This window comes from Fringilla coelebs (assembly GCF_963513975.1).
Source record: "Fringilla coelebs genome assembly, chromosome: 1".
Lineage (NCBI taxonomy): Eukaryota > Metazoa > Chordata > Aves > Passeriformes > Fringillidae > Fringilla > Fringilla coelebs.
This window is the reverse complement of record NC_140028.1, coordinates 100,805,950-100,829,060: the sequence shown is the minus strand read 5'-3', so window position 1 is coordinate 100,829,060 and position 23,111 is coordinate 100,805,950. Positions and strand designations below refer to the sequence as shown.

The window sequence follows — 23,111 nt, the reverse complement described above, 5'->3', positions numbered from 1 at the left end:
TAAACTCTTTCAGTAACACTGAACCAGTCTGGAGCAGGTTGCTTCAAATGGACTTTTAATTGCCAGACCTGTGACATAGCGATTTACAGGCATGTATACACAATCTCCCTGGTATATAGGTGCACCTGTACCTGTAAAGGTGCATGCAGTACGTGCCTGTGTAGTCTGCATTCTGTGTTGCTCCTCTCCTTTGATTTTACACTTTCCAAAGGCAGAATTCTTGCCATTCATGTTTCTGGTGTTTCTGGTGAGAAATATCCACCACTTTCGAATGCAAGATGTAAGTGACCTCTGAAACAATCTCCCTGAATGTCACCCTCCTATAATCTACATGAGCTTTGTGCAGGAGGCTAGCTGCATGGTTACATTTTCAGAGAGCCTGATACAGATGCAACTTTCTGTAATACCGGTGGAATTCACTTTTATTCACTTTGTGGCACTTCTCTGCCATTCACACTTCTTGAAAGAAGGTATGAAATGAAGCTATTATTGCAGGATAGACCATTATATTCCCTTCTCTAGATTAACCACAGTACCTCACCATGGAGAATAAAGCTCTATGTTGCACATATGTGAAGGTCTAGCTATAGTAGGACCTGTTTCAGTGGGGGGGTTACAGTGGACTGAATTTGACTCAGTCTGAACTGAAACAAAGCCTTCATTTACAACATATTGCAAGCAATTAATTAGAAAGCTTTTAATGTAAAAAAGGCTTTCAGTCAAAGTCAGTACTGCATCTAATTTAGTCAGACTCCAATGAGTGATAATAAAAAACAAAACACCTATATTGCTGACATAATAAACAAACTCTTTATCCAACACATCCTATCATAACGAGCTTCTTGCAAAATATTGTTTTTAATGCATCTTGTTCTACCTGTGCTATGCTAAACATGTCCTTTTTAATTTCATTTTCATTTCATCTAAATTTCATTAACCAGCATTTGAGTGTGTCCTTTTACACAGATATAATTATAGAAATATACAAACTTACAACTTACAGTCTAAAACACAAATCAAAGGTAAGAATTAAGTAGTTGGATTTAAGTAAAGGTTAGATTCAAATTCTCAGATGGGGTCTTCTGTTTCATAGTGCAATTGTCAGCAATCTGGACATGGAGTTGAGAAATGACAAAAAATTATATCTGCATATGTGACAAAATTATTTTGAGCAGCATGGTAAAAGCTAAGTGGTTATCTTTAGAGCCCAGTATGCTAGATGAATGAGCAATACTGATAGCAAGATGCATATCGATACTGAAATGGAGTCAGAGCTACTCATACACTGCTTCTAAATTAACTGAGACAAATGACAAGAAGCACTTGCTTGTCTCAATGCAGAATTCAATGAAGGAATGAAAATTTGATCAACATGAAGCTATGGCAAAAACTTGTTAAAACAATTGGCTGGAGAAAAAACATGAAAAAATCATGGTGCATTTAAACTGCTGCTCCTCCCCTGGAATATTATTGCATGTAGTAGAAGGAGACTTTCAGACAGTATCAGCAGAAAAAAACAATGCAAGAACTCTAAGGAGCAGACTGAAAACAACATCAGAAAGGAGATAAATAAGAGGAGACATAATAAGAATATATAAAAGATTGAATAAAGAAGGAAGATTGAGAACATGAGGGCTTCCTGTCTTATAACTGAGACATCCTGTTCAATTCAAAAACTGGATAAATTAAACCTGATAAAAGGATACTCTTTCCTTTTTTTTAATAGAGTGTATAATTATACTGTTGGGCTCTCTGCTAATGATACTTTCACTTTTCTCTGTTGATAACTTTATACTTCATTTGGATATCTTAACTCTATTTTTATTTTTCTGTTTATTTTCTCTTTGTGTTTGCTAAGGAAAACTGGAAAAATTATTACCTAGTCACTCATCTCTAGATACAACACACTGACTCATTATACAACAATCATTCCATACAAGGAGCTTATGTGAGATGAGGAAATAATTGAGACTCCAATACCTGCTTGCAGAAACACAACTCTTGTCTTCCTCACTGATGTTAATCCATTGCTGTCTAAGCTCACCCTACAAACCTGGCTATCCCTTTCTAGGGCTCTTTGTGAAAGTATCCTTGCCACCATTCCCTGATGCTTCAGATCAACGCAGAGCAAAGTGACAGGAGCCAGAGCAGGCAGGGTCTGGCTGTAATTAACCACACTATGTTAATTGTTCTGATGCTATCAGGGAAGCAGGGCAGCACATGGGGGGAAAAAAGAAAGTGCTACTGTGTTTTCTTGGTTTCTTTCAAGGAGATCTCAAAGGGCTCTTGGGCTCACATGAAACTGAATTTTCCCAGCTTATGAGATGGCTAAGTTATATTCACAGTTATATCTGCCTGGACCCAAAGAAAGTCTCTTGTAGTAGGTGGAATTACTGACTTAAACACCTTGAATCTGACAGGGAATTCAGATCACTTTCTGAAAACTGACTTTGTAATTTTGGTATCACAGCATTGCCGAGGGACTAGAGGTTCTAAATTTCAAATCTTATAGAACATGATGCCTCAGCCTCCCGTGTTTATTAAAGACCAGTTAATCTTTTGTAAAGGTTTTGAATCAGTACTCTAAATATCATGGGAAGTGATTACCCCCTCTATACTCACTCTAAACCATGCTGTCTCTCAAAAAGAAGTGCTACTGAAGTGCAAAGTCTAATAATTGTCACAGGTAGCAGATATAATATTAAGTACATCTTGACAAAGGATTAATAGCAGGGGTGCTGCACTGCAGGACTGAGGCAGGTAACCAAATGAGTAAATGTCAAATGAAGGATTATCCTCATTTGATGCTACTTCACACATCTCCTTTCTGCATAATCTCTCCCAGCTGAGACCTAAACCAGGTGTTTTCAAATGCACAAAGTAGAAGCTCTACCTGGTGTGCAAAAGGAGATCCACTATTAGCTGTCAGCAGGAGTGTCATCTCCTTTTCAAGTACTCAGCCAGTAGTCAGGGCACAGCACTACCCTGCCAGCTGACAATGGCAAAGCACCCGCCAGGCCCAGCTCTCTCTGGATTGTGCTGAGCTGCTAGTATTTATTATTCAGTCTACAGCAGTACCCATGCCAAAGACCAGAGCCCTTATGTGCTTGGCTTAGTACAAACAGAGACCAAAATGTGGCTCTTTTCACCTGATTTCATCCTCAGCATCCCACAGTGCTCATATAGAGGATCCAATGCTGAAAAGCTGTGTGAAGCACAGGATGTGATCTTTCAGCCTCTTTTTTTAGCCAATGCAAAGACCAGTGAGGTCCTGGAGACACTTTGTAAACACAAGTAGTACCTTTACAAAAACGGGTGTGAAAGAGCATCAAACCCACCAAATTAAACATACCAGAAGTAAACCTGCACAAATCTTTCTGTGCTGACTCATCAGCTTTCAGTTCCATGACAGCACACCCCTTTTCCCCTCTGCAGGATTTTGAACTCATCCAGTCCACAAGACACATAGTAGCCTTCAGCAAGAGGCCCTCTGGTACTTTTCTTCTCTGTGCCCAGAGTAATGCCCATAGGCCTTCTTTCTCTTGTATTTAAACCATCAGTGAATAAATAATTACTGACACCCTCCTGAGCTTCTCCACTGTGCTCATCACTGTATAATCTAATTGCTTCAAAAAACATTAATGCTTTCAACCTCCCTCTGAGGTGAAGGGGTAGGATTCATTTTGAACAGGAACATGAATCAAAGAAAGGTGGAGGCAAAAAGTGTCACTCATTTGGGTTGCCCAATTTCAGGCAAGAAGATCTGGGCTAGTTAACATGACGCCGTGTACAAAATGTTCAAAACAGCTGTCAGCATCTTCAAGTCATGGCCGTGAGCAATTTGACTCCTCTGCAAAATTAAGAGCGGCAGGCTGGGATTCCAGAAGACAAACTGAGCCTGGTGGTCACTCCTGACTAGTTCAGTTTGCCTGGCATCAGTCAGGAATTGTGTTGCAAGAGCACAGTCTGCCCTCCAGGCAGCAAACAACATGGTACGAGGCTCCCTCCTCTTGTAGGCTGTCTGGGACAGGTGGGGCAGTGTCCTGTGGCTCTCACTGATCCACAGAGGAGGCTCGGGCTGTTCAGGCTGTGCACTGAAGAAGACAGGGGCCCTATAAATACTGTGCAACCCCGAAGTTAAAGATGGTATCAGAGCACAATCACAAGGGGGCAGTGCCTTCATTCTCTGAATGAACGGCGTCTGCGCGCTTTATTTTGCACAGCCTTTTCTCTCTTCTGCTGCAAGTCTATGCTGTGTTATAGAAAAGCATTTTGTGCCAACTAGCTTAGCCTGTACAGTTTCTGGGCTGACTCCTGTCTCCTCTAAAGACTGCTTTTTGTTTCACAAAACTGTTATGGCTGGACAGACAGCTGAGCCTCCACAGGCTTCCCAAGGAGGCACCAGAGCTGCAGCTGCAGGGAAAGGTCCTCCTTCCTATCTGTGGGCCCTGGACTGGAACACGCTGAGTGCTTAGTTTATTTAACACATGCTAATAGAAACCTCTTAAGGACTTATCACTTGGCTAAATGGGACAATTTCTCAAGAACAGCAAAGATCACATCTATATCATCTAGGCAACATTCCTGGCAAAGTTCAGCTTCCCGGAAAAAAGGCAATAGTTCTTCTAGTTTGTACAGAAAAATCTCTTCTTCCCTAACTTCATTTGGATAAATTAACAACCTTGCCGATGTTTTTTGGAAATATTCAGCATTAGATAGGTATTTACCATGAAAAATGCTGCCAAGTGAAAATGATTTGGACTAAGTTTAAAAAATTAGGAAACAACATCAAGAAGTAGAAGGAGTATATAAAGTATAGTGAATGATACTATTGAAAGTAGAAATCCTTCCTGCCTTGCAATTCCATCTAGTGCCTTGCTGAATTGTACCATTTTCTTGCAGCAGCTGCGATGATATTAACCTGTAAGTTTCCAGAAGCTGCGATTTTAAACCACAAAATTTTTTTCTAGACTTTGGTCATGGTTGCTGACAGGATTTTAAATGGGATGAACCTATGGTTTTATTCAATACAACAGTTCTCGTGCTGAATGCATAATTTGCAAGACAGTGAATATTAAATTAGGTTTTACTGACAGTCCTGTTGGCATTTAGTCTTGGAATTTATTAAGGCAATGAAATGTGGTTTGAGTTTAATACCTTACATCGCTTGTTTTGGTTTATATACACAGGTTCACACAGGAGAAGTTAAAGGGCATCAACAGAGGTGAGCTGCAAAGCAGGAAGAAGAGTTCTCCCTTTTCTTCCTTTCAACTGAGAAGAATGGAAGTGTACATTTCCAACTTTGCATGATGAATGAACATACTCTTATCAAAATGAAAAAAAAATCTTTATTCAAAATCATGTGAAATTTTGTATTACGCATTCCTGGGAAGTATGACCAGGAAGGGCTGAAAGCTTTGATCAGCCACAGGTTGAGTCACACAAGCATTGCTTTCTTCAGTGACACCAGTTCACCAGACTCACTTTGAACACTTCCTACCATCCTTACTCAGTCTTTGCCCACAACTCCCTCCAGTTCCACAACTGTTTTCAACAAAACTATTCATCTGACTCCAGCTTTACTTTGGAAGAGTAAAAGAAGAGAAGACTTTCTCCACTGTAGAGACTATGCCAACTTTCATGCACTATTTGCTTTACCAAAGCTACAAGCTATGGGAAAGGAGTTTAGTTATCTAGTGCCATCCCATCTTAATGACAGTGCAGATAGCACAGCTCCACACAGTTCCATGTATCTGACATATGTGGTCCAACTGCTGCCAGCCATTGACATAAGTCACATTCCTCATTAAGGAGCTTCATAACTGGGACCATGGCTCCACTGACTGCCAAGCTGTACTGAGAGCAACACCTGTACCTGTGAAATCCCACACAGCTACTCAAGGGCATTGGAGCTACAAAGCATGACAATTTAAAAGTGCTTAAAAAGGAAAGCACAGCACTTACACTAATACCAATATTTGCAGTGCTGTCACTCTCAGAGTTTGTCAGGTTCATGGTTTCTAACACGCCAGTTGTGTGCCCCATCTTCTGCAGGAGTGAAAACCCCCATAGCCCACTTTTGAAGCTGTAAATGTGTCATTTTTGCCACAGAGGCATTTCACAGATTTCATAGAATATTCTGAGTTGGATGGGACCCATGAGGCTCATCAAATCTGACTTTTTAAGTGAATGAGCCATACCGGGGGTCAAACCCATGACCTTGGCAATGTTTTGAGCCTTGCCTAAATTGGGCGCCCCATCTCAAGAAACTGCTTTAGGGACTCGCTCCTTTGTTCATTGCAAATTGAAGGTGGAAACTGCTCTTAAGCCAGGGCCCAGAAGCTCTCTTTGAGGGTAATAAATGCAAACCAAACATCTTCCGACACTTTGGAGAGGTGGGGGATTTTTTTTTTAAGAATGCCAAAGGAGTTTTTATCAGTTAACATATAGCCATGCCACGAATACAAAAATGTTCTGCGGTTGCATCTTCATTTTTCTTGGTGCAGTTCTTGATTTTTCTTCCACTCCCTTTTTTCTTTTCATATTATTCCTTTAGTTCCCTCTCCTTTGTGCCCTGTTCCCTTTTCTGCACAACTTCTGTCTATCTCTTCATTTGCTACTCTGCTATTCTGCCTCCAGAACAACCATTCCTGACTGTTTTCTTGCACACACAAGTGAGGCAGCCAAGTGAAAATCACAGCATTTCTGATGACAGCACTTCCTTGGTACCAAAAAAACAACAACAACAACAAAAAACATTAACCAGAGAACGTCAAATCTTTCAAGACATGAAAACATGAAAAAAAAAATAATTTGAATACCCAAAAGTTACCACCAAACATTTGGATTGAACAGTACCATATTTCTCTTCTTTACTTTCTGATGATTGTAATGTAGGAACATTTCACTGTCCATCATATCTATGGGCAGAAGAACCCAAGGGACTTAAGTCACAAACCTATTCTAGAGTTTCTTCTCTGAAAACAGATTACTGGACACACAAACACACACTGTTCCTGCTGGTCAGACAAAATATTACCTGCAGAGGACAATAATAGGCCAAAAAGTTCCTTGTGATTACCTTTCTGAGCAGGAAAAAAATATTGTATACTTTAAATCAGGCTCCGATGAACATACATTATAGAAACTGCAAAATGCACATATTCACAAAAAACTCCCCACAAATTATGTAAAGATGTGAGTATATGTTCACATTTGCATGTGTGTGACACATAAATGAGAATATACAATTCAGGTAGCAAATGCAATTCTTACCTTATTGCACTTGCAGATAAGTGGCCGTAAGAACCACTGGCTGACGAACTGCTACGAGAATTATTGAGAATTGTGACCAAGGAATTTGGAGAGGTCCGTATCATGGTCTGAAGGTCAAAGCTGTGGTCAGACAGGGGGGATATGGACAACGTGCGCTTCCGGCTCGGTCTAGCCGACAGCCTGGGACTCGGGAACCTGGCACCTGGCATGGAAACACACATAATTATCCACCAGGACTTCATCAGATTTGTTTGTTATCAGTGATGGGGAGAGGGAGACGCCAGCACACCGTGACAAGCCCGCTCTCTTCATTTGTGATCTACTGGCCACGATTGAGGAAAATTAGGAAGAAAAATCTTTCTTCCTATGGCTTACCTCAGGGGAGCTCTGTTTATTAATGTGCAAGCAAAATGATAAATGGCTAAACAAAAGGAAAAGACTTTTATGAGTTATCCCTCTCATTTCTGGTGATTTATGAATCTGATGGCTTCTTAGACATTCACATCATTAATTCAACCATGAGCAATGAGACAGTGGTTCAGATCTGGGATACCAGCAAGCCCAAACCCACAACAATTTAATACACACAGCCAAACCTACTCATGTCAAATAGAGTACAGAAATGAAGAGCTTTCCCTTTGTTGACCGTAATTCTGCCAGGTGGATATTTGATGCAAAACTAAAAATCACAACTAAATCAAACACTAAAAGGGCCAGATCTATCAGCAGAATTCAGACTGACATTCAGAGCATTAAAATGAGAAACAGCAGGCTTTATTTGAATTTGTCCAAGATCCCACAATATTCTTTTGTTGGGGTGTATAGGGGCCTACAACTGCTAAATTTCTTTCAAACTGGAGATCAGACTTTTCAAAGCAGCAAAGTGAAGGCAAACATACAGATACCACTTAAATAAATACACATTACATTTCTAAATTTAATGTCCTGTTCTGAAAATCTCTGCCTCTTCTGATCTCTTTTACCACGTCATTCCAACTCTCTGCAGTCCTGACAGAAGATATATCACCTTAAATTTATTCCCTTTATTTAATTATTTTCTATCTTGGTTGAAAGTAAGGAGAGAATTAGCTTCCCCACTGCACACTGAACAATTTCCTTTAACAGTACTGCTGCTTCTAGCTTTTTAATCCCTTTAACCTGTAGTAAAGGACTGAATCCTAATGATCATGACAGCCAGGGTCATGCAGGTCTTGGGTTTGATGCCTGCTTTACAGCTACTTCTTCTAGAGTCCCTGACATTCTCTGTAACTTGCTAATAATTCATAGTTGGCCACAAGTATCCAGTATAGGTCTGACTTTCTTAACATCTTTGTGTCTAGGATCATTTTTTTGCAGGGTATTTAAGTTTACATGTCTAAAAATAACCAGGAGAAGAGACCAAATGACTCTAATTAGACTCATCTCAAGATCAGAGCTAGATAGAATCTATTAGTATGCTTTCTTACACACCTGAGTGAGTTTCTCTTCTCTTGTGCATACCAGCCAAGATTTTAATACACTATCGGGGCTGCCGTGTTATTGCTGTTGTGACTGTGTGATCAGATCTCCTTTTATAATCCTTATCCTCTTTGACATCTGGGTAATGCAGAGTTTTGTTCCTTCCTGCTCTGTCTCCAGAAAAATCCTTAGCCCATACAGCTCCAGTCTCTCAAAGAATATTCAAGCTCTTGATTCATCGTGGAAAATTTAGGTATAGCCATTTATTTATTTGTAAAACCTACCACATGTTATTTTTTGAAATCTGTTTTATCTCCTTTTTAAGAGCTTGCTATTGTACTGTCTGATATTTTATTAGTGCTGTGCATCATGTCTTTCAAAGGCAGAGATCTTTTACTTGTGCTAAAGTAAGAAACAACAATGATCAGCAGCTATAAGAAACTACAATATATCTAACAAGGAAATACAACATATATATCACGGTAAAACAAAAATAGTAGTCATTTGCACTTGCATCTTTAATCCACAATTTTTCACTGCTGACTGTTCAGCTGGAATGAATTAAAACAATGCCTCTGAAGTTAGTGCTTGTAATGTAATTTAGCCCAGATGAGGATACAATTCAAGTGCTTTATCATGGTTTTACAAGGGCATAGCTAAGTACAGACATTACACTCCCTGCAGTGCCCTGCACATTCTCAAAAACTGCTATGCCTTCCCTCCTCCTCACCCTTTCTGGACTGAACCAGTCTCCTTTACCCCACGTCTAAGTCATGCTATGGCTCTTGCATGTCCGCCCACTGCTTGCTCCACCTTGGCCTTGCCTGCCAAGTGCTGCCAGGGCATCCCTGTGCCCGCTCTGGGAGCACCAGATCTGCGGCCAAGGATGGAGAAGGACCTTCCCTACAGCTGTCGGGGCAGCTCCAGGGCTTGAGCCACACATACAGTAATCTCAGGCTTTCTCTGTTCCTCCAGGCAGTGCCTGTTTTAGGCCCCACCTAGCTCTGGGAATTCAGCAGCCCCCTCCATCTACCTGCGACAGGAACAATCTCCTAAGGGAGGTTTTGCAGGATCCTGCAAAAAGGGAACATTTCCTGCTTCAGCCAGGCAAGAGCTCTACTGAGTCTGACCACAGGAGACAGGGATTCAATTCAAGGGGGGCCACAACTTCTAAAACTGAAAATACAATTGAATGGAATTACTGTTTTGCCCTATCTTCATGGTTTAATTAGGTCTCACTTGCCTGAAAAGTCTTAAGCATGAGCTGGCCACTCATTACAGGACATTTGCTTAACCATTCATTTAGCATAACAGGAATTTCTTAGTATGCTACTATAAAAAGGAACAGGTCACAATTTGTCAGTGCCTCTGAATACTAAACCAAACTTTCCAGCCTTGCCCAGCTTTTATTTTAAAAACAAACACTTCAATATTTATTTAGCAATTTGAGATGTTCATCTGTTCACAGTGCTCTCCCACCAAAGTATTGCATTCCCTACTCAATAATGCTTTAAAATCAGAAAATGAAGGATCACTGATTCACTAAAAATCCATTTGCCTCTGTGGATGTGCTGATAAAAGAACATCAGCTTTGGCAAAGCACACAAATGGAAGATGACAGTGAAGATTTGCTTAAAAATGTCACCTTTTTGGAGTAGACATTATAGAAATAAAGTCAGTAGCAGACAAGTAAAGTAAAGACTTGCAGCACTCAAGTAAAGACTTGAGTGTGCCAACAAAAAATCCAGCAGGTGTCAGAAGAAAAGATCTTATTCTGAGGTGGAGATCAATTCTAAAATAACAGATATCTATCTTCATCATAAATTTCAAAAATGGAATATGCCATCCAGCAAATTTGCCCATGAATTTGATTTCTGAGTTGAAGTTTTTAGCATTGCTTAATCATTTATAAGGCAATCTTCAGACATGTATCATTTATTCCATCCCTTTAAATCAAACTTCGTCAAACCTTTTTTATTCCCTTCCTTTAAATCAAACTTCTTTGAACATGTCTCAGGCACTAGTTTTTATTGAAAGCTGTGAACATGGGACATTTGGGGGGGTGGGTTTAAAGTCAAACCTTTTTTCTTTCTTTCTTTTCCTTCTGCCTTCTGTTTACAGACATGTAAAAACTTTGTTTTCACTTTAATAAAGTTTATAATAAATTTTGTCTTAGTTTTCAAAATGATAAATCTGTCATCAGGATGAGAGAAGAAGGAATGGCTTTGATACTACACCCTCATTCTCACTCTGGCTTAACTCTGGGCTAGTGTTCTGGTCTGGCTGAGATCATGTTCCCTTTTTCCCACTGCAGCCCTCCAGTGCCTGCTTTGCACCGGTAGCTGGAAAGAAGTTTTGGCTGCTGCTGAGCAGTGCTGGCACGGCACTGTCTGCCAACATTCTCCCCATGAGCAGGCTGGAAGTGGGCAAGATCCTGGGAGGGGACACAAGCAGGCCTGCTGACCCAAACTGACCAAAGGGATATTCCACACCATATGATGTCAGCTCAGACATAAAGGCGAAGAAAAGGAGGGGGTGAGGAGCATTCATTAATTACAATGTTTGCCTTCCAGAGCAGCCCCTCCGTGTGCTGGAGCCCTGCTTCCCAGGAAGTGGATGGACATTGCTTGCTGGTGGGAAGTAGGGAATAAAAATTTTTTGTTTTCTCTTTGCTTCTGCACATGCAATCTTTCACTTTTGCCTGAGTAAACTGCCTTATCTCAACCTACATGTTGTTTTCCGTCTATTTTTCTCTCCCACATCCAGCTGAGAAGAGGGACTGATAGAGCAGTTTGGGGGGCATCTGGCCTCCAGCCAAGGTCAATGCACCACAGCTGCCCAAACTCTTTAGGTCAGCTGGGTCAGAGTCTCTAATGCCAAAAGGAGTAGGTCATTATCAAATACCTTCAAAAAAGAGAAACCTCCTGTTCTGGGTGAGGATAGACAAAAGTAAATCTGAGTGAGGATATTAATAATTTGAAATGTTAAACCTCAGGGAACATGCTTGTGTTCCACTGAACCTCATTTAGGAGAGTAGAACATTTTCCCCAAGTGAAAAATGCACCTATCAACCCAAAGACAGTGATTTTTAAAATTGTTATAGTGCTTAAAGGCAGTTTTGGCATTCAACATCTTTACAGCCACAACGAGGAATTTCAGTTGTTGCTACTGCGGTGATGTCAATAACTTCCACATCTACTCCGCCCCTTTTTTGATGCTTCACTTAAGGGTAACAGATAAATCTGACTTTTTTAGAACAAGCAAGAAGACGGCAAGGCTTCCTTAGGGTCTCTGGCCACCAAAACTGAAGAAAAGCTTTTTATAGAGAAAATTTTGGTCCAGTTTTCATGCCACTCAGGACAGAAGGAAGAAGAATTACAATTAAGCATGCATAATCTTGGTTTTATTCTTCTGCAATGTATTAGACAGATCATGAACAGTGAAGTTCAGAGCTTCAAGAAGTCTACTGCTCCTTGGGTAAGATTTAACCTCTGATTAACAATTCTCCCAGTCTTATAATCTCCATTTGAAATCAGTTTTCCAGCACCACAGAGCAAAACAGAAGACCCCAAACTGCATATACTGTATGTAAGACACTTTGGAAGTCAGCGTATGCTGGTGTTGGAATTATTATTTGCACTACAGGAGGGGGTAGAGATTCCACATTTCTGTGCTAGATGCTGTATAAGCACACAATTAGGAGACAGACTTGTTTCACAAAAGAACAATGTCTTGCTTGTATCTATTTGGTTGCTGTGTGGGATAAATAAGCAGCAGCCTTTCAGTCAGTTGAGTCAACTTGCTCAGAATTTGATAGCAGATAATGAGGGAAACTACTCATGTGTCTTCTGCTTCCTTTGACAAGACTGGGCAAAGGCAAAAGGCTACTTTTAAGACCACTATATAAATCTTTAGGAAGAAAGATCCAAACAAATGGCACTGCTTCCCATTGATTGCTGTACTTTGTTATTAAATGCATACGTGGGCATTCTTATTGGGGATTTTTATAAAGTCTTAATATCAGCTTCCTGCTAATTGTTTTGTTCTTGTTTCTAATCTAAAAATCTGACAGAGAAGAAAGGGGTTTTCTTTAGCATGATGAATGATAGGACATTCAGATTCCTACTTAATGACAATTAATTTACTGTATACCCATGCAAGTTAAGATAGTTTTAATTAGTTTTTACAAAGTAAAAGGGTAACTTCATACTCTATTTAGATAAAAGCAGCTATTGCCTGACTAAACACATTCTCATCAAATACAGAAGGTGAGCTGAGTGACCTTACTAGGATTCACTCTTATTTTAATTCTCTATTTACTGCTTAAAAATAACCCATTTGCATAATAGTGCAGTTTTTGTCTGTAACTCTGAAAAAATGCCTAATTGAAAAGTTGCTGGTATAATTAATCTCAAATGTGTGATCTTAATTTTTAAAAACAAACACAAAACAAATTAAAGTGTGCATTTCAAATGTATCCTAGCTAGAGCTGGTGAACACAAATATCCTTATTAAAGATGGTGTTTAGGTACCTTTTATGAATGGGATGAAATTATAAGCAAAGGTCAAAACATTTCCTGTTAAGTAAGAAGTGGTAACATTCTTGGGATGCAAAAGGTGGAATTCTATGTAGATCACAACATATACAATCTCTCCTACTGCATGAAGATCCTTCTGCAAATGCCATTATTTGTAAGAGTACTGCAAAGTCTTCTGGTTTTCTCAAGTTTTCTGGTGTATATATGGGTATCTACCTTTCTAAAGGCTGAATAAACCCATTAGCTCAAATCTGCATCCAAGAACGTGGTTTGGTACTGCTACTCACGTGCATTCAGACACACCCTCTCACAGGAGGAACCAAACCCCTTGAAAATTTAGAATATCCCTGCTCATTGCAAGTGAAGTTTGAGTAGATGACCTTTAAAGTTCCCTTACAACCCAAACTATTTTAGGATTCTACGATCCTTTTCAAGGAAGACGTGCCCATTCATGCAAGCTGGGGATTTGTCCTTGCAGCTGGAACACAGCAGCAAATTTACATCACCTGAAGCACGTGTAACAGCATTTCCATTCTGCAAGGTATTATTCATAGGCATTCAGTGCTTTAGCAGTGTGCCTCATCTCTCCCTATCTCTCTCAGAATCCAAATCAGGAAGTATCATATTCTTAAGCTTTCAAGTACTAAGTCTGCACATTAATTTCTGGTTTAAGTCAAGACTACTTGTGTGAGTTCACTGTGTTTCTGCAGCGTGCTCAAGGTATGTTACTGTAAATTCTTTATGCATGCTACTGGTGCAGTGAGGCTGATAATAGAAAATTAATTTTAAAAATCCTTCATTAGCAAGGAAACAGAATGAAAAAAAAATATCTTTCCTGCTCAGTTTCACATCTGTCTTTCCTGACTGTTAGAAAAATTATTGGTCAGTCAAGTACTTCACACTCCAAGGCATGTGTTCTGCAGGGCTAGCTATAAATATTCCTATGCGCTCCAGAGGTAAACCTTCCAACGCCCACGCTCCTTGAGATCACCAACTATGGTGTGCAGCCAACAGCAGGAAGAAGAAATGGCATGTAAACAAAAAGTTTAAAATTCTAGAGGAAAATAAGGTTGTCTAACACTATTGTATTGGTCTGTACTAGCAAGCAAAGGTCAACATCACCACCTTTTCTTGTCACCATTTTTAATTGCCCTCATCAGAAGGGAGAGAGTACATCCTGTAAAGCATGTAAGCACCTATGACTGGAGGGGAATGCTCTGCACAATCCCTTCTGGTTGATCAAAAGAAGAAGTAGCAAGCAGTTTGCTTCTCTGTTGAAGGAGGAAAAGAGAGGACCCCATTGCAGAGACAGATTAGAGGACTAAAATATACTGAGTGGATAAAGAAGGCTCTTAAAATTTTGGAAATGTTATGGAAAACTAAGTCAGGATACTTAAGAATTCAGCAAACTGCTTCACTTTACAAGTGGTCGCTGGTCTATTGGTCTATGATACACAACTTGTAAGTGCAGCTAGCACTCTCTGAAAGGTGCAGGGCATGCTGTCCTAACAGAAAAACAGATGTAAACTTTCTGTTAACAGAGAGCTCATCAGGGAAATACTCAGCCTAACTATGAGTTACTGATTGCAAATAGAAAAGGACACTTTCAAAAGCACTCAAGCTGTGCTAGAAATAAAATTTATAATCTGTTTTAAGGAGCAGTCCTGCTCCTCTCCCTACTTTCTTTCAAAGTTTACTCTTAGGCTTGACATAACCCTTGTGCCTTTGGCAATCAATTCTCTGGCCCTCCAGCCTCATGAGGAGGCTTATGTCGACTCCCACTTCTCCACCAGCACAGAGGCCTTTTGGGTCAGACTATGACCAGCCCACGTGGCTCCCTTGGTAGGACTGTCTGTATTTCCAGAAAACACCACTCACTATCCATGGCATGAAGATATTCCATATGAAGAGCCCCGGCTCCCACAGTGGCAGCTGAAGGAATGATGTCTGCATACGGGCTGCGCTGGCCTGCCAACAGAGCCATCTGATGGTAATATTCAGCTGGACTGACGCCAGCGTGCGGAGCTGAAAAAAAACAACATAAAAGTGCCGTTAATGACGTAAGATAAACAAGAAGGAAAGTTTTATCACACTGCCGGTTTCTCTGGCCATTAAAACAGCCTGTTTATTTTTTAATGCAATGCAATGTCTGCACTCTGCCAGCACTGGTCAATATATTTCGACCAATGGTACTGTAAAGACACCATTCAAAAAAACAGCAAGACCTAAAATATTAATGAGCTTGGTGATCTCATATTTTTGTATTTATTATTAAGTGACTCAAAAAGTGACAGGCTGACAGCAATGGAAACTAGTATGATTTATTTAGTGACATAAAAAAGCAGGAAAACCTTCCTAGCATTTTATTCACATTTACCTCATCCCTGGCTCAAAGGAATCCGTCTCTAAGGTAACAGGGCGGCTGAACTTCCATAAGCATTCAAGTATCTGGAGTCTCTGCTTAGGGGACTAGAAGATTCTCCCTCACTACATCCCTCTCTGTGTCTATGCTTAGGAGCAAACAGGGATAAAACATGATTCCAAGACAAATAATAGCTGTCCATGAACAACGCAGGGTCAGTTTTCTAGGAGGACAGACCGAAGTCAATGAATGTGACCATCCCATCCTTCAAATTTCATGTATAAATATACTTGACACACAAGCCTATTTGCAGAGTCAAAACCACAGACTGAATGGACTCTACATCCCATCCGTGAGGTTATCGTGATGCAGTCCTCTGATAATGACTTGTATTAAGCTGTTCTCTCATTTAAAAATAACATGAGAACTTCCTGTTCCCCTCCAATTTTCAAGCAGTTGTCAACTAATGGGAAACCCTGGACAAATACAAAAAACTGACAACACTTCAAGATCACCTCCTCTCAGCAGGCTTCAGATGCTGTTGAAGGTAGAGGGTCAACCCTTGAGTTTGTGTAAGACATACTCAAAAAATAAGCTGGGCTCCCTCTCCTTGATCCTGACCCTGACCTGCCAAGAAACTTGAGGTAAACCAGAGCCCTTCTCTCTGGTCTCTCTCTGTCCCACTTGCAAAACAGTTTACACTCTGGTCACCACAAGATGGTATGCAAGCTTGCCTAAAACACTTAGGGTTCCTTAGGGTAATGGGCTGCACCCCAAGCTGGTACATTAGATTATTTTTATATTCTTTCATCTCATTCAATGAGATTTTTCTTTAATCTCAGCAGCTGAGTCTTGAATGAAAACAAAATGCTGGGCTGGAATTCTTTGAATATTGCTACTGACACAGAGCTAAAGACAATTTATATTTTCATTAGAAAATCAGATCCTAAATGCAAACCCTAGAAACAAAGAATCAAGATTTACACTTTCAATGTTTTTTTGAACATAAACAAGGCATTGGAAATTGGAGAAAAGTTAATTCAGTAACAGATTGCTGAAGTGTACAGTCTGCCCTTATTACTACCAAATAAAATGAAAGAATGTGCTTTTGATGTTAAAATGTTAAATATAACATATAAGAAAGGGTGATGAAAAATAGATGTATGTCAAACAGGAATAGGAATGGCATAAAAATGAGCTGAGATAAAATAAAAGTTGTTGGTATTTTTCCAAATTACAAATTGATTTTACAATTAAATACAATCTTTCCACTTTCTGTGAAATGGTAAAGAAATTATTCAGACCAAATTTTAAAAGATGGGTAACTCACACTGAATCACTGATTTTAAAGTTTTCCAGTAGTAGGCAACCATGGTATATTTCCAGACAGACTGAAAATACTTCCTGAGGTTTCTGACATAAGTGTCTGGGTTAACTAACAGTAACATTGGCTGCAAACTTTAAAATTAACTGCTGCAAAAAACATAGTGAACACATAATTACTAAATGTTCCATGTGCCAAGAAATGTTCTGGTGCTCTTAAAAGATTATTCCTTACTACCTCCCTCAAACATAAAAAATTAACCTACTAAATGATGCATTGCATGACGGGCAAATGAAGGGTAAAAGGGAAGACCTGCAGCCCTGAATTTTTTGCTGTTTATTCCCGGGCAGCTTCAGCTTTGTTCCCCTTTTTTGTGTAAGTGGAGGCTTTCACTTCTGCACAGTAGGCACAGCTGAGCTCCATTTGAGCACTTTCCTCTACACACACCAACAACTCCCTCCTTACCCCTGCTCCAAATCCTCTGGGAAGTCCTCAGCTACCCCTGACCCACCAAATCTGCTGGCTAAGGAGAAGTGACAAGAGTTATGTTCCAGATTGTTTTGGCTCCTGGCCATCCCCAGATCTGTGAGTTGACAGACTGAGCGCAATAGTACACTGATCTAATTATCTAACTGTCCTAAAGCAATTAGGCAGCAAGAGAAATCTCACTATGGCTTTCAGAAGAGCAATAACAACTTCCAAGTTTTCATAGTTCAAATGCTGTATCTCTTAAGCCATGGTGTCCTTTATGTTATTACTACATTATGTGCATGTACCCCTTTAAACCACAGGAGTGCTTCATTTGCATTCTAGAAGTGCTCAAGGCATGATTCAGACTCTCTGATCCCAGGAACCACATCCAAAAAAAGGCATTTTATTGTATACCTGATTGATCATACAACAGACTTTGGATTCCAGGGAGCAAACCTGCAGCTTTTCAACAGCATGCTGTTTGATTGAGATATCTTCAATGCCTCAATCAAGTTACTGTATTTTCATTGGATGCTGCCAACACCAGGGCTGCGGCAACTGATCAAAGATGAGCTTTGAGCCTACAGGAAGTGTGAAGTAACATGCATTTTTTTAAAACCTGAAGAGAGATGCTTAAGCTAGTCAATTTAGCATGTACTTACGACAGATTAAGGCTGTATAAATGGTCAGCAATCAAAACTCAGGGGATGAGCATTAAGAGAGAATGTACTCAGCTGTACTGTCCACACCTGAGTGTCTCATGCCCTCTGAAAGCCTGGGAATCCAAGCTACACAGGCCGGTGGGAGAAAACTGTCTTTCTGAGGTGGCAGGTGGAGTTGAGGCAGGGTATTTCACAGACCTGAACTGACACCAAACACCTGCACTGTAGACAGATGAACCTTAGCCACCATCATAATTATGATGGAGCTCCAGACTCAACTGCTAACACGCCAAGTGTCCATTTGTTGGGGAACTGAATAGTTCCTTGAGGCTTCACTACCTACAACTCACTGGACTACAATGGCAGAACAGCACAGAAAGATCACACATTCCTGTACTGTACACATCTACATTTAGGTGTCAGAAGCTGAAACCAAATTCTACCCTGTGACATCTCTGGATGTTTCTGGAGCATCAGTTGGGTGCTGGGTCAGAGAGCCCTATGTGCCTTCATCTTTGCAAGTGTGGAATAGTGTGGTACACCTGAGACCAAGACTGCATATAGCTTAATGTCATAGGTGGTGATAGGTCCTTCACACCTTCCTTCATGTGCCACTGGAACATACTTTAAGCATAAATGAAATTCTGCAGGAATGGGACCTGAAGAGTATTGAAGATAGCAAGGTATTCTGCACATCAGATCCTGTGAAAAAGCCCATATATTTCCCAATATATGCCATTACTTTATAGCTCTGTCATGTTTGTCCTGTATCTAAAGCTCCAAAGCTCCTAAAGTTAAAGCTTGCATTTCTGACCATTCAAATTTTTTTCTTAAAAGTATTTTTTTTTCAAATACTACAGCTAAAACAAAAAGGGTCTATTCAAGAGGAATTCATGCAACATCCAAAGTGCTGCTAGGAAAGGCCTATGTGGATGCCATATACCTTGATTGACAATAGGTCATTAAAATTTATTCTCATAAGAATATGTGCCCATAACTAATGGATTAACTGTAAAGGTATATATTCTTATAAACGAGGATTAATTAGTTATCCGTTTGGATAGGGTGCACTGCTCATTTTTCAAATTCAGCTAAAGGCAGTTTAACTCTCGTAAGTTTCTGAATTCACTGGGAAGATCTTCCCCATAGTTAAAAGTACCAGTTTAATTACCTTTCTCTACATAGTTGATTCTGAGTATGTTAACGTAAATTGTAAATGCTACAATTTTGAAATGTCAAACTGCTTATGCTTATCCACTATTGAAAAACCTACTATTAACAGGACAGCTTTATTTTGCAACTCTGTTGATGGCTCACTTTGGCAAAATTCCCCCTCAAATGAATAGGACATGTGATAGAGTAATGACAAGCGTGATCACAGGAGTTCACTTCAGCCCAAGTAGCCTGGAAAGTAAAAGCCATGGTTATACCAAGACCTAAAGCACTGCATTTCAAGTATACTGCCCACCATTTAGATTCAAAGGGACAATCTTGATCATCAGCCACTTCTACATAAGCATCATTTGATTTGGCCATATTGTTGGCTAGGATAAACTGAAATAATTATCTCAGCCCCACAAACAAAAGATATCACAAGACATACACCACCCTTCCAGCATAAATTTTGAATGAGGCAGCTTTTTTTTTCCTCTCCCCGAAGTTTCAACATTTGTGAGATGTACAAATGAGCCATCATCGGCTGATGAAGTATTGAAACATTTATGACATAATGAATATGTCTGACAAACCTGGTGAAGCTGCTTTGAACAAGGGGGAAAAATGTTGACAAGATTAATATAACTTAAGTTGCTACAATGACAGAAAACAGGAAGCCTCTCTTAACCCACCGTCTGTTGGGCTGAGTCCGCGGGCTGCCGAGATCATGGAGAGGGATGGGCTGCTGTGCAGGGACCTGATGTAGTCCATGTAGGGGTTAATGTATGGGTGAGGGGTGCTGAAGGGAGACTCTGAAGTTGCAGCAGGATTTCGGTGCGGGGAAATTCTAAGGAATGGAAGCTCTGAGTATGTTGGGCTACTAGATAAGGCAGAAGGCCTGGAAGAAACAAAAGGAAGAAAAACAAAACCAGCCAGGTTATCTATACAATGAAGAAAAATACTATAAAGGTAACAGACTTGTTTCTTGAAGAATAACAACTGGGTTGCACACGTACTGAAGTTAACTGCCTGGAAAGAAAAAGGTTGGGAAATTTATTCTTCTCTGTCCCCATTATTAGCAACATTTCTCTGACCAATTTTAACATGACTTTATATTTGGTTTAATCTTTACACACCTCAATACCTTTCCCAAGGAGTTAAGGAGAAAATAGCTTCAATTAGTGCAAAATATGCACACTGTATTACATAGTAATTCTTACTGCAATATGAAATACATACTGAGATTCATTTACAGCTTCAAAACCATGTGCCTATTGAAAAAGGAGCTTTGAGAGCTACACCTGCAACCATGCCCTTCATTTGCCAGCTTACTCTTCCTTAAAGTGCAAGATGGCATGTTAATACAGAAATCACTTCAGGAGTCCCAAACTTTGCAAGCCATTAAGACGGATGGATTCTTTGGAGCTTTTTTGTTGTTGTTGTTGCTGTCCTTTCCCATGAAAAATGCACAAAACTTGGCGGCAGAGTAAGAAAGCTTGCTGCATACGTGCGTTTTTAGTATGGCTCCAGTGACCAATGTTTTTTACCAAGACCCCATTAATTAACTGCATCATTTTTGTGAAGGGAAAGCTTGGTGCCCTCTCATGCTATGTGCGATGAACCAAGGCTTAAAGCTGACAAAAGACAAATAACCCGCCATAACCCTCCCCATCATCCCACCCTGCCGATACAACAGTGTCTGGGCTCTGCTTGGAGACATTTCTCTCACAGCATCCCATCTCCAAAAGCACTGGAAAAAGTTCAAATTTCATCACAAGGGGCTGGAGTGCCTGCCCTTGCCAACCTGCCTTTTGGCAAAAGACAATGATTAAGCCTGTCATGCATTTGCTGTAGTCCAACTGGCTGACCTGAACTAAATGCCTTTTTGTCCCTGTTTTTCCAATTAATTTAGCATATATACAGCACAGACACGGGCAGCAGCTGCGAGAGCAGTGAGGGCAGCCTGTTCCTTTGATGCTGTTGGCTTACAAAGAGTAATCAAACAAGAAATGTATATTTTTTTCCCTTTAACATACACATATCATGATCAATGGAGGTAGTTGTCATCACCTAAAAGGCCAACAGAACATAATCTTACATAGGAGCCAATTCTGCCCTGCCATCAGCTCGGAAATGCAAGCATATGAGTGGGACAGTGATCAAAGTCATGAATTCCTAACATGACGCCAGATTCCCTGCCACTAAATCCATGAGGGCTTGTAAAATCTGAGGAATGAAGATTTCTCCTGATGTGTTTTTCTCCCTCTTTTCCCTTTCCTATCTGACCTTTTTGGTGTTTCTTGCCCTCCAACAGCTTCCTGCAAGGTAAGTCTGTTTAGCCCTCCTGTATGCCTCCTAGCTCCAAAGTTTGTTAGGGAGCTGAATTTTGTACTAGCAGGAGGTACCAACAGTGCAGTCTCTCCTCTGGCACCCGAGCAAGTGACCCACATAAAGCTAAGCCACTCACTATCATGCTTTCAGCATATTTGAAATGCACGGAGAACCTGAAACCAGAAGCTACTTTCCACCACTGTGCAAACCAGACATCTCCTTTCCTTTGAGAACTTTTTGTCTGCATGGTTCTAAAGTACCTTTGTTTTACAGTGGAAGTGCATCTTTTACCTTGGTATTATGAAACCACACCAGATGTGAAATATTTGTTGTCTCCTGATTCCCAATGAGGCCAAGATTGGTTGGCAAGAGCTTTAAAAATCATGGTGATGTAGGAAGCAAAAGTACTACAGCTGGGTATCACATTACAGACTGAATTTCCTATCCTGGCAGTGAGGAAAATATAGTAGTACAGCAAATTTAATACAAGAGTAACAAAGAAACTAAGTCTGGATGTCATTTTATGAGAGATTCTTTTTAAATGTGATCCCAACTGCTATTTAGAAACACGAAGAGCATGCAGACAGGCTGGGACTCTGGCCTTATCTAGTGCATATTGAACAGAAAACTCTTTAAATGCTTAAGCAAGAAGGCTGAAAGTCTGTATCGGCCTCAGTGATTCACTCTCCAGCTGGCCAACAGCCAAATGCTGCCGCAGGAGCAAGATTAAGAGCCAGGCTGTCAGCTTCTCCCTCCAGATCCAGCAAGAGCCATTCAAGGACACCAGGACTCAGCTGCTCTTCTCCTCCTCAGCTCTGCCTTTTTCTCTCTCTCCTCCTCTGAGCTCCTCAGTTTTCCTAGGATGCTAGGGAAAGGACAATGACCTGGGTAACATCCATCAACAGCAGGCATATAAACAGTATTATCTGAGGCAGAAATAAGGAGTCATCAGATTCCACAAAGAATTCCCAGCTCTGGACTCTGATGTTACCTAATTTTTCTCAAGCATCTGATTTTAACATGCTGCTAACTTCTGCGCTCACTTTCACTCTGGACTTCTCTCGCTCCTCTGTGTTCCCAGACTCTCCTTTCCCTACAGACCCATCTTCCCTCATGCCTTCTTCATCTGCTCTCAGGCCTTCAATTTGAGTCATCCTGATTTATTTCAATAAACATCATATATCCTTCCTCTCCCTCTGTGATTAAACTTCAGTGTGAACATCTTTCACAAATATTAACTCCATCCTTCAAACTAAAACGCAGCTTTTAGAAAGGGTGCTGCCAAACACCCTTACTGTTGCTTTGCAGCCTCATTGTCACAACAAAGAATAACCTTTGTCCTGTACACAGCAAAAAGTACAGCCCAGGAGTGGCTCTGCAGATTCTCATTCAGTCACAAACAAATCAGATCTCCAGATGTGGGTGGCAGTCCATCCCCATAATTTTTATTTCACATGTATAGAATAATAGATTGGTTTGGATTGGAAGGTACCTTTACAGGTCATCTAGTCCATGATGTCATGAGAAGATAAAGA

The 23,111-nt window shown here is 40.4% G+C and overlaps 1 protein-coding gene across 2 annotated transcripts in view; it reads right to left on the bottom strand.

Moving 5' to 3' along the window:
- GLI3 (GLI family zinc finger 3) overlaps nt 1–23,111 on the bottom strand; it is a gene marked incomplete at both ends in the record, with an annotated part of 186,634 nt that overhangs the window by 46,846 nt on the left and 116,677 nt on the right. For both annotated transcript variants that reach the window (XM_084208535.1, XM_084208536.1), the window contains 3 exons: nt 7,276–7,477; nt 15,150–15,296; nt 19,938–20,143. In XM_084208535.1, the coding sequence (XP_084064661.1) occupies nt 7,276–7,477; nt 15,150–15,296; nt 19,938–20,143 (555 nt within the window). The remainder of the gene's footprint in view (nt 1–7,275; nt 7,478–15,149; nt 15,297–19,937; nt 20,144–23,111) is intronic.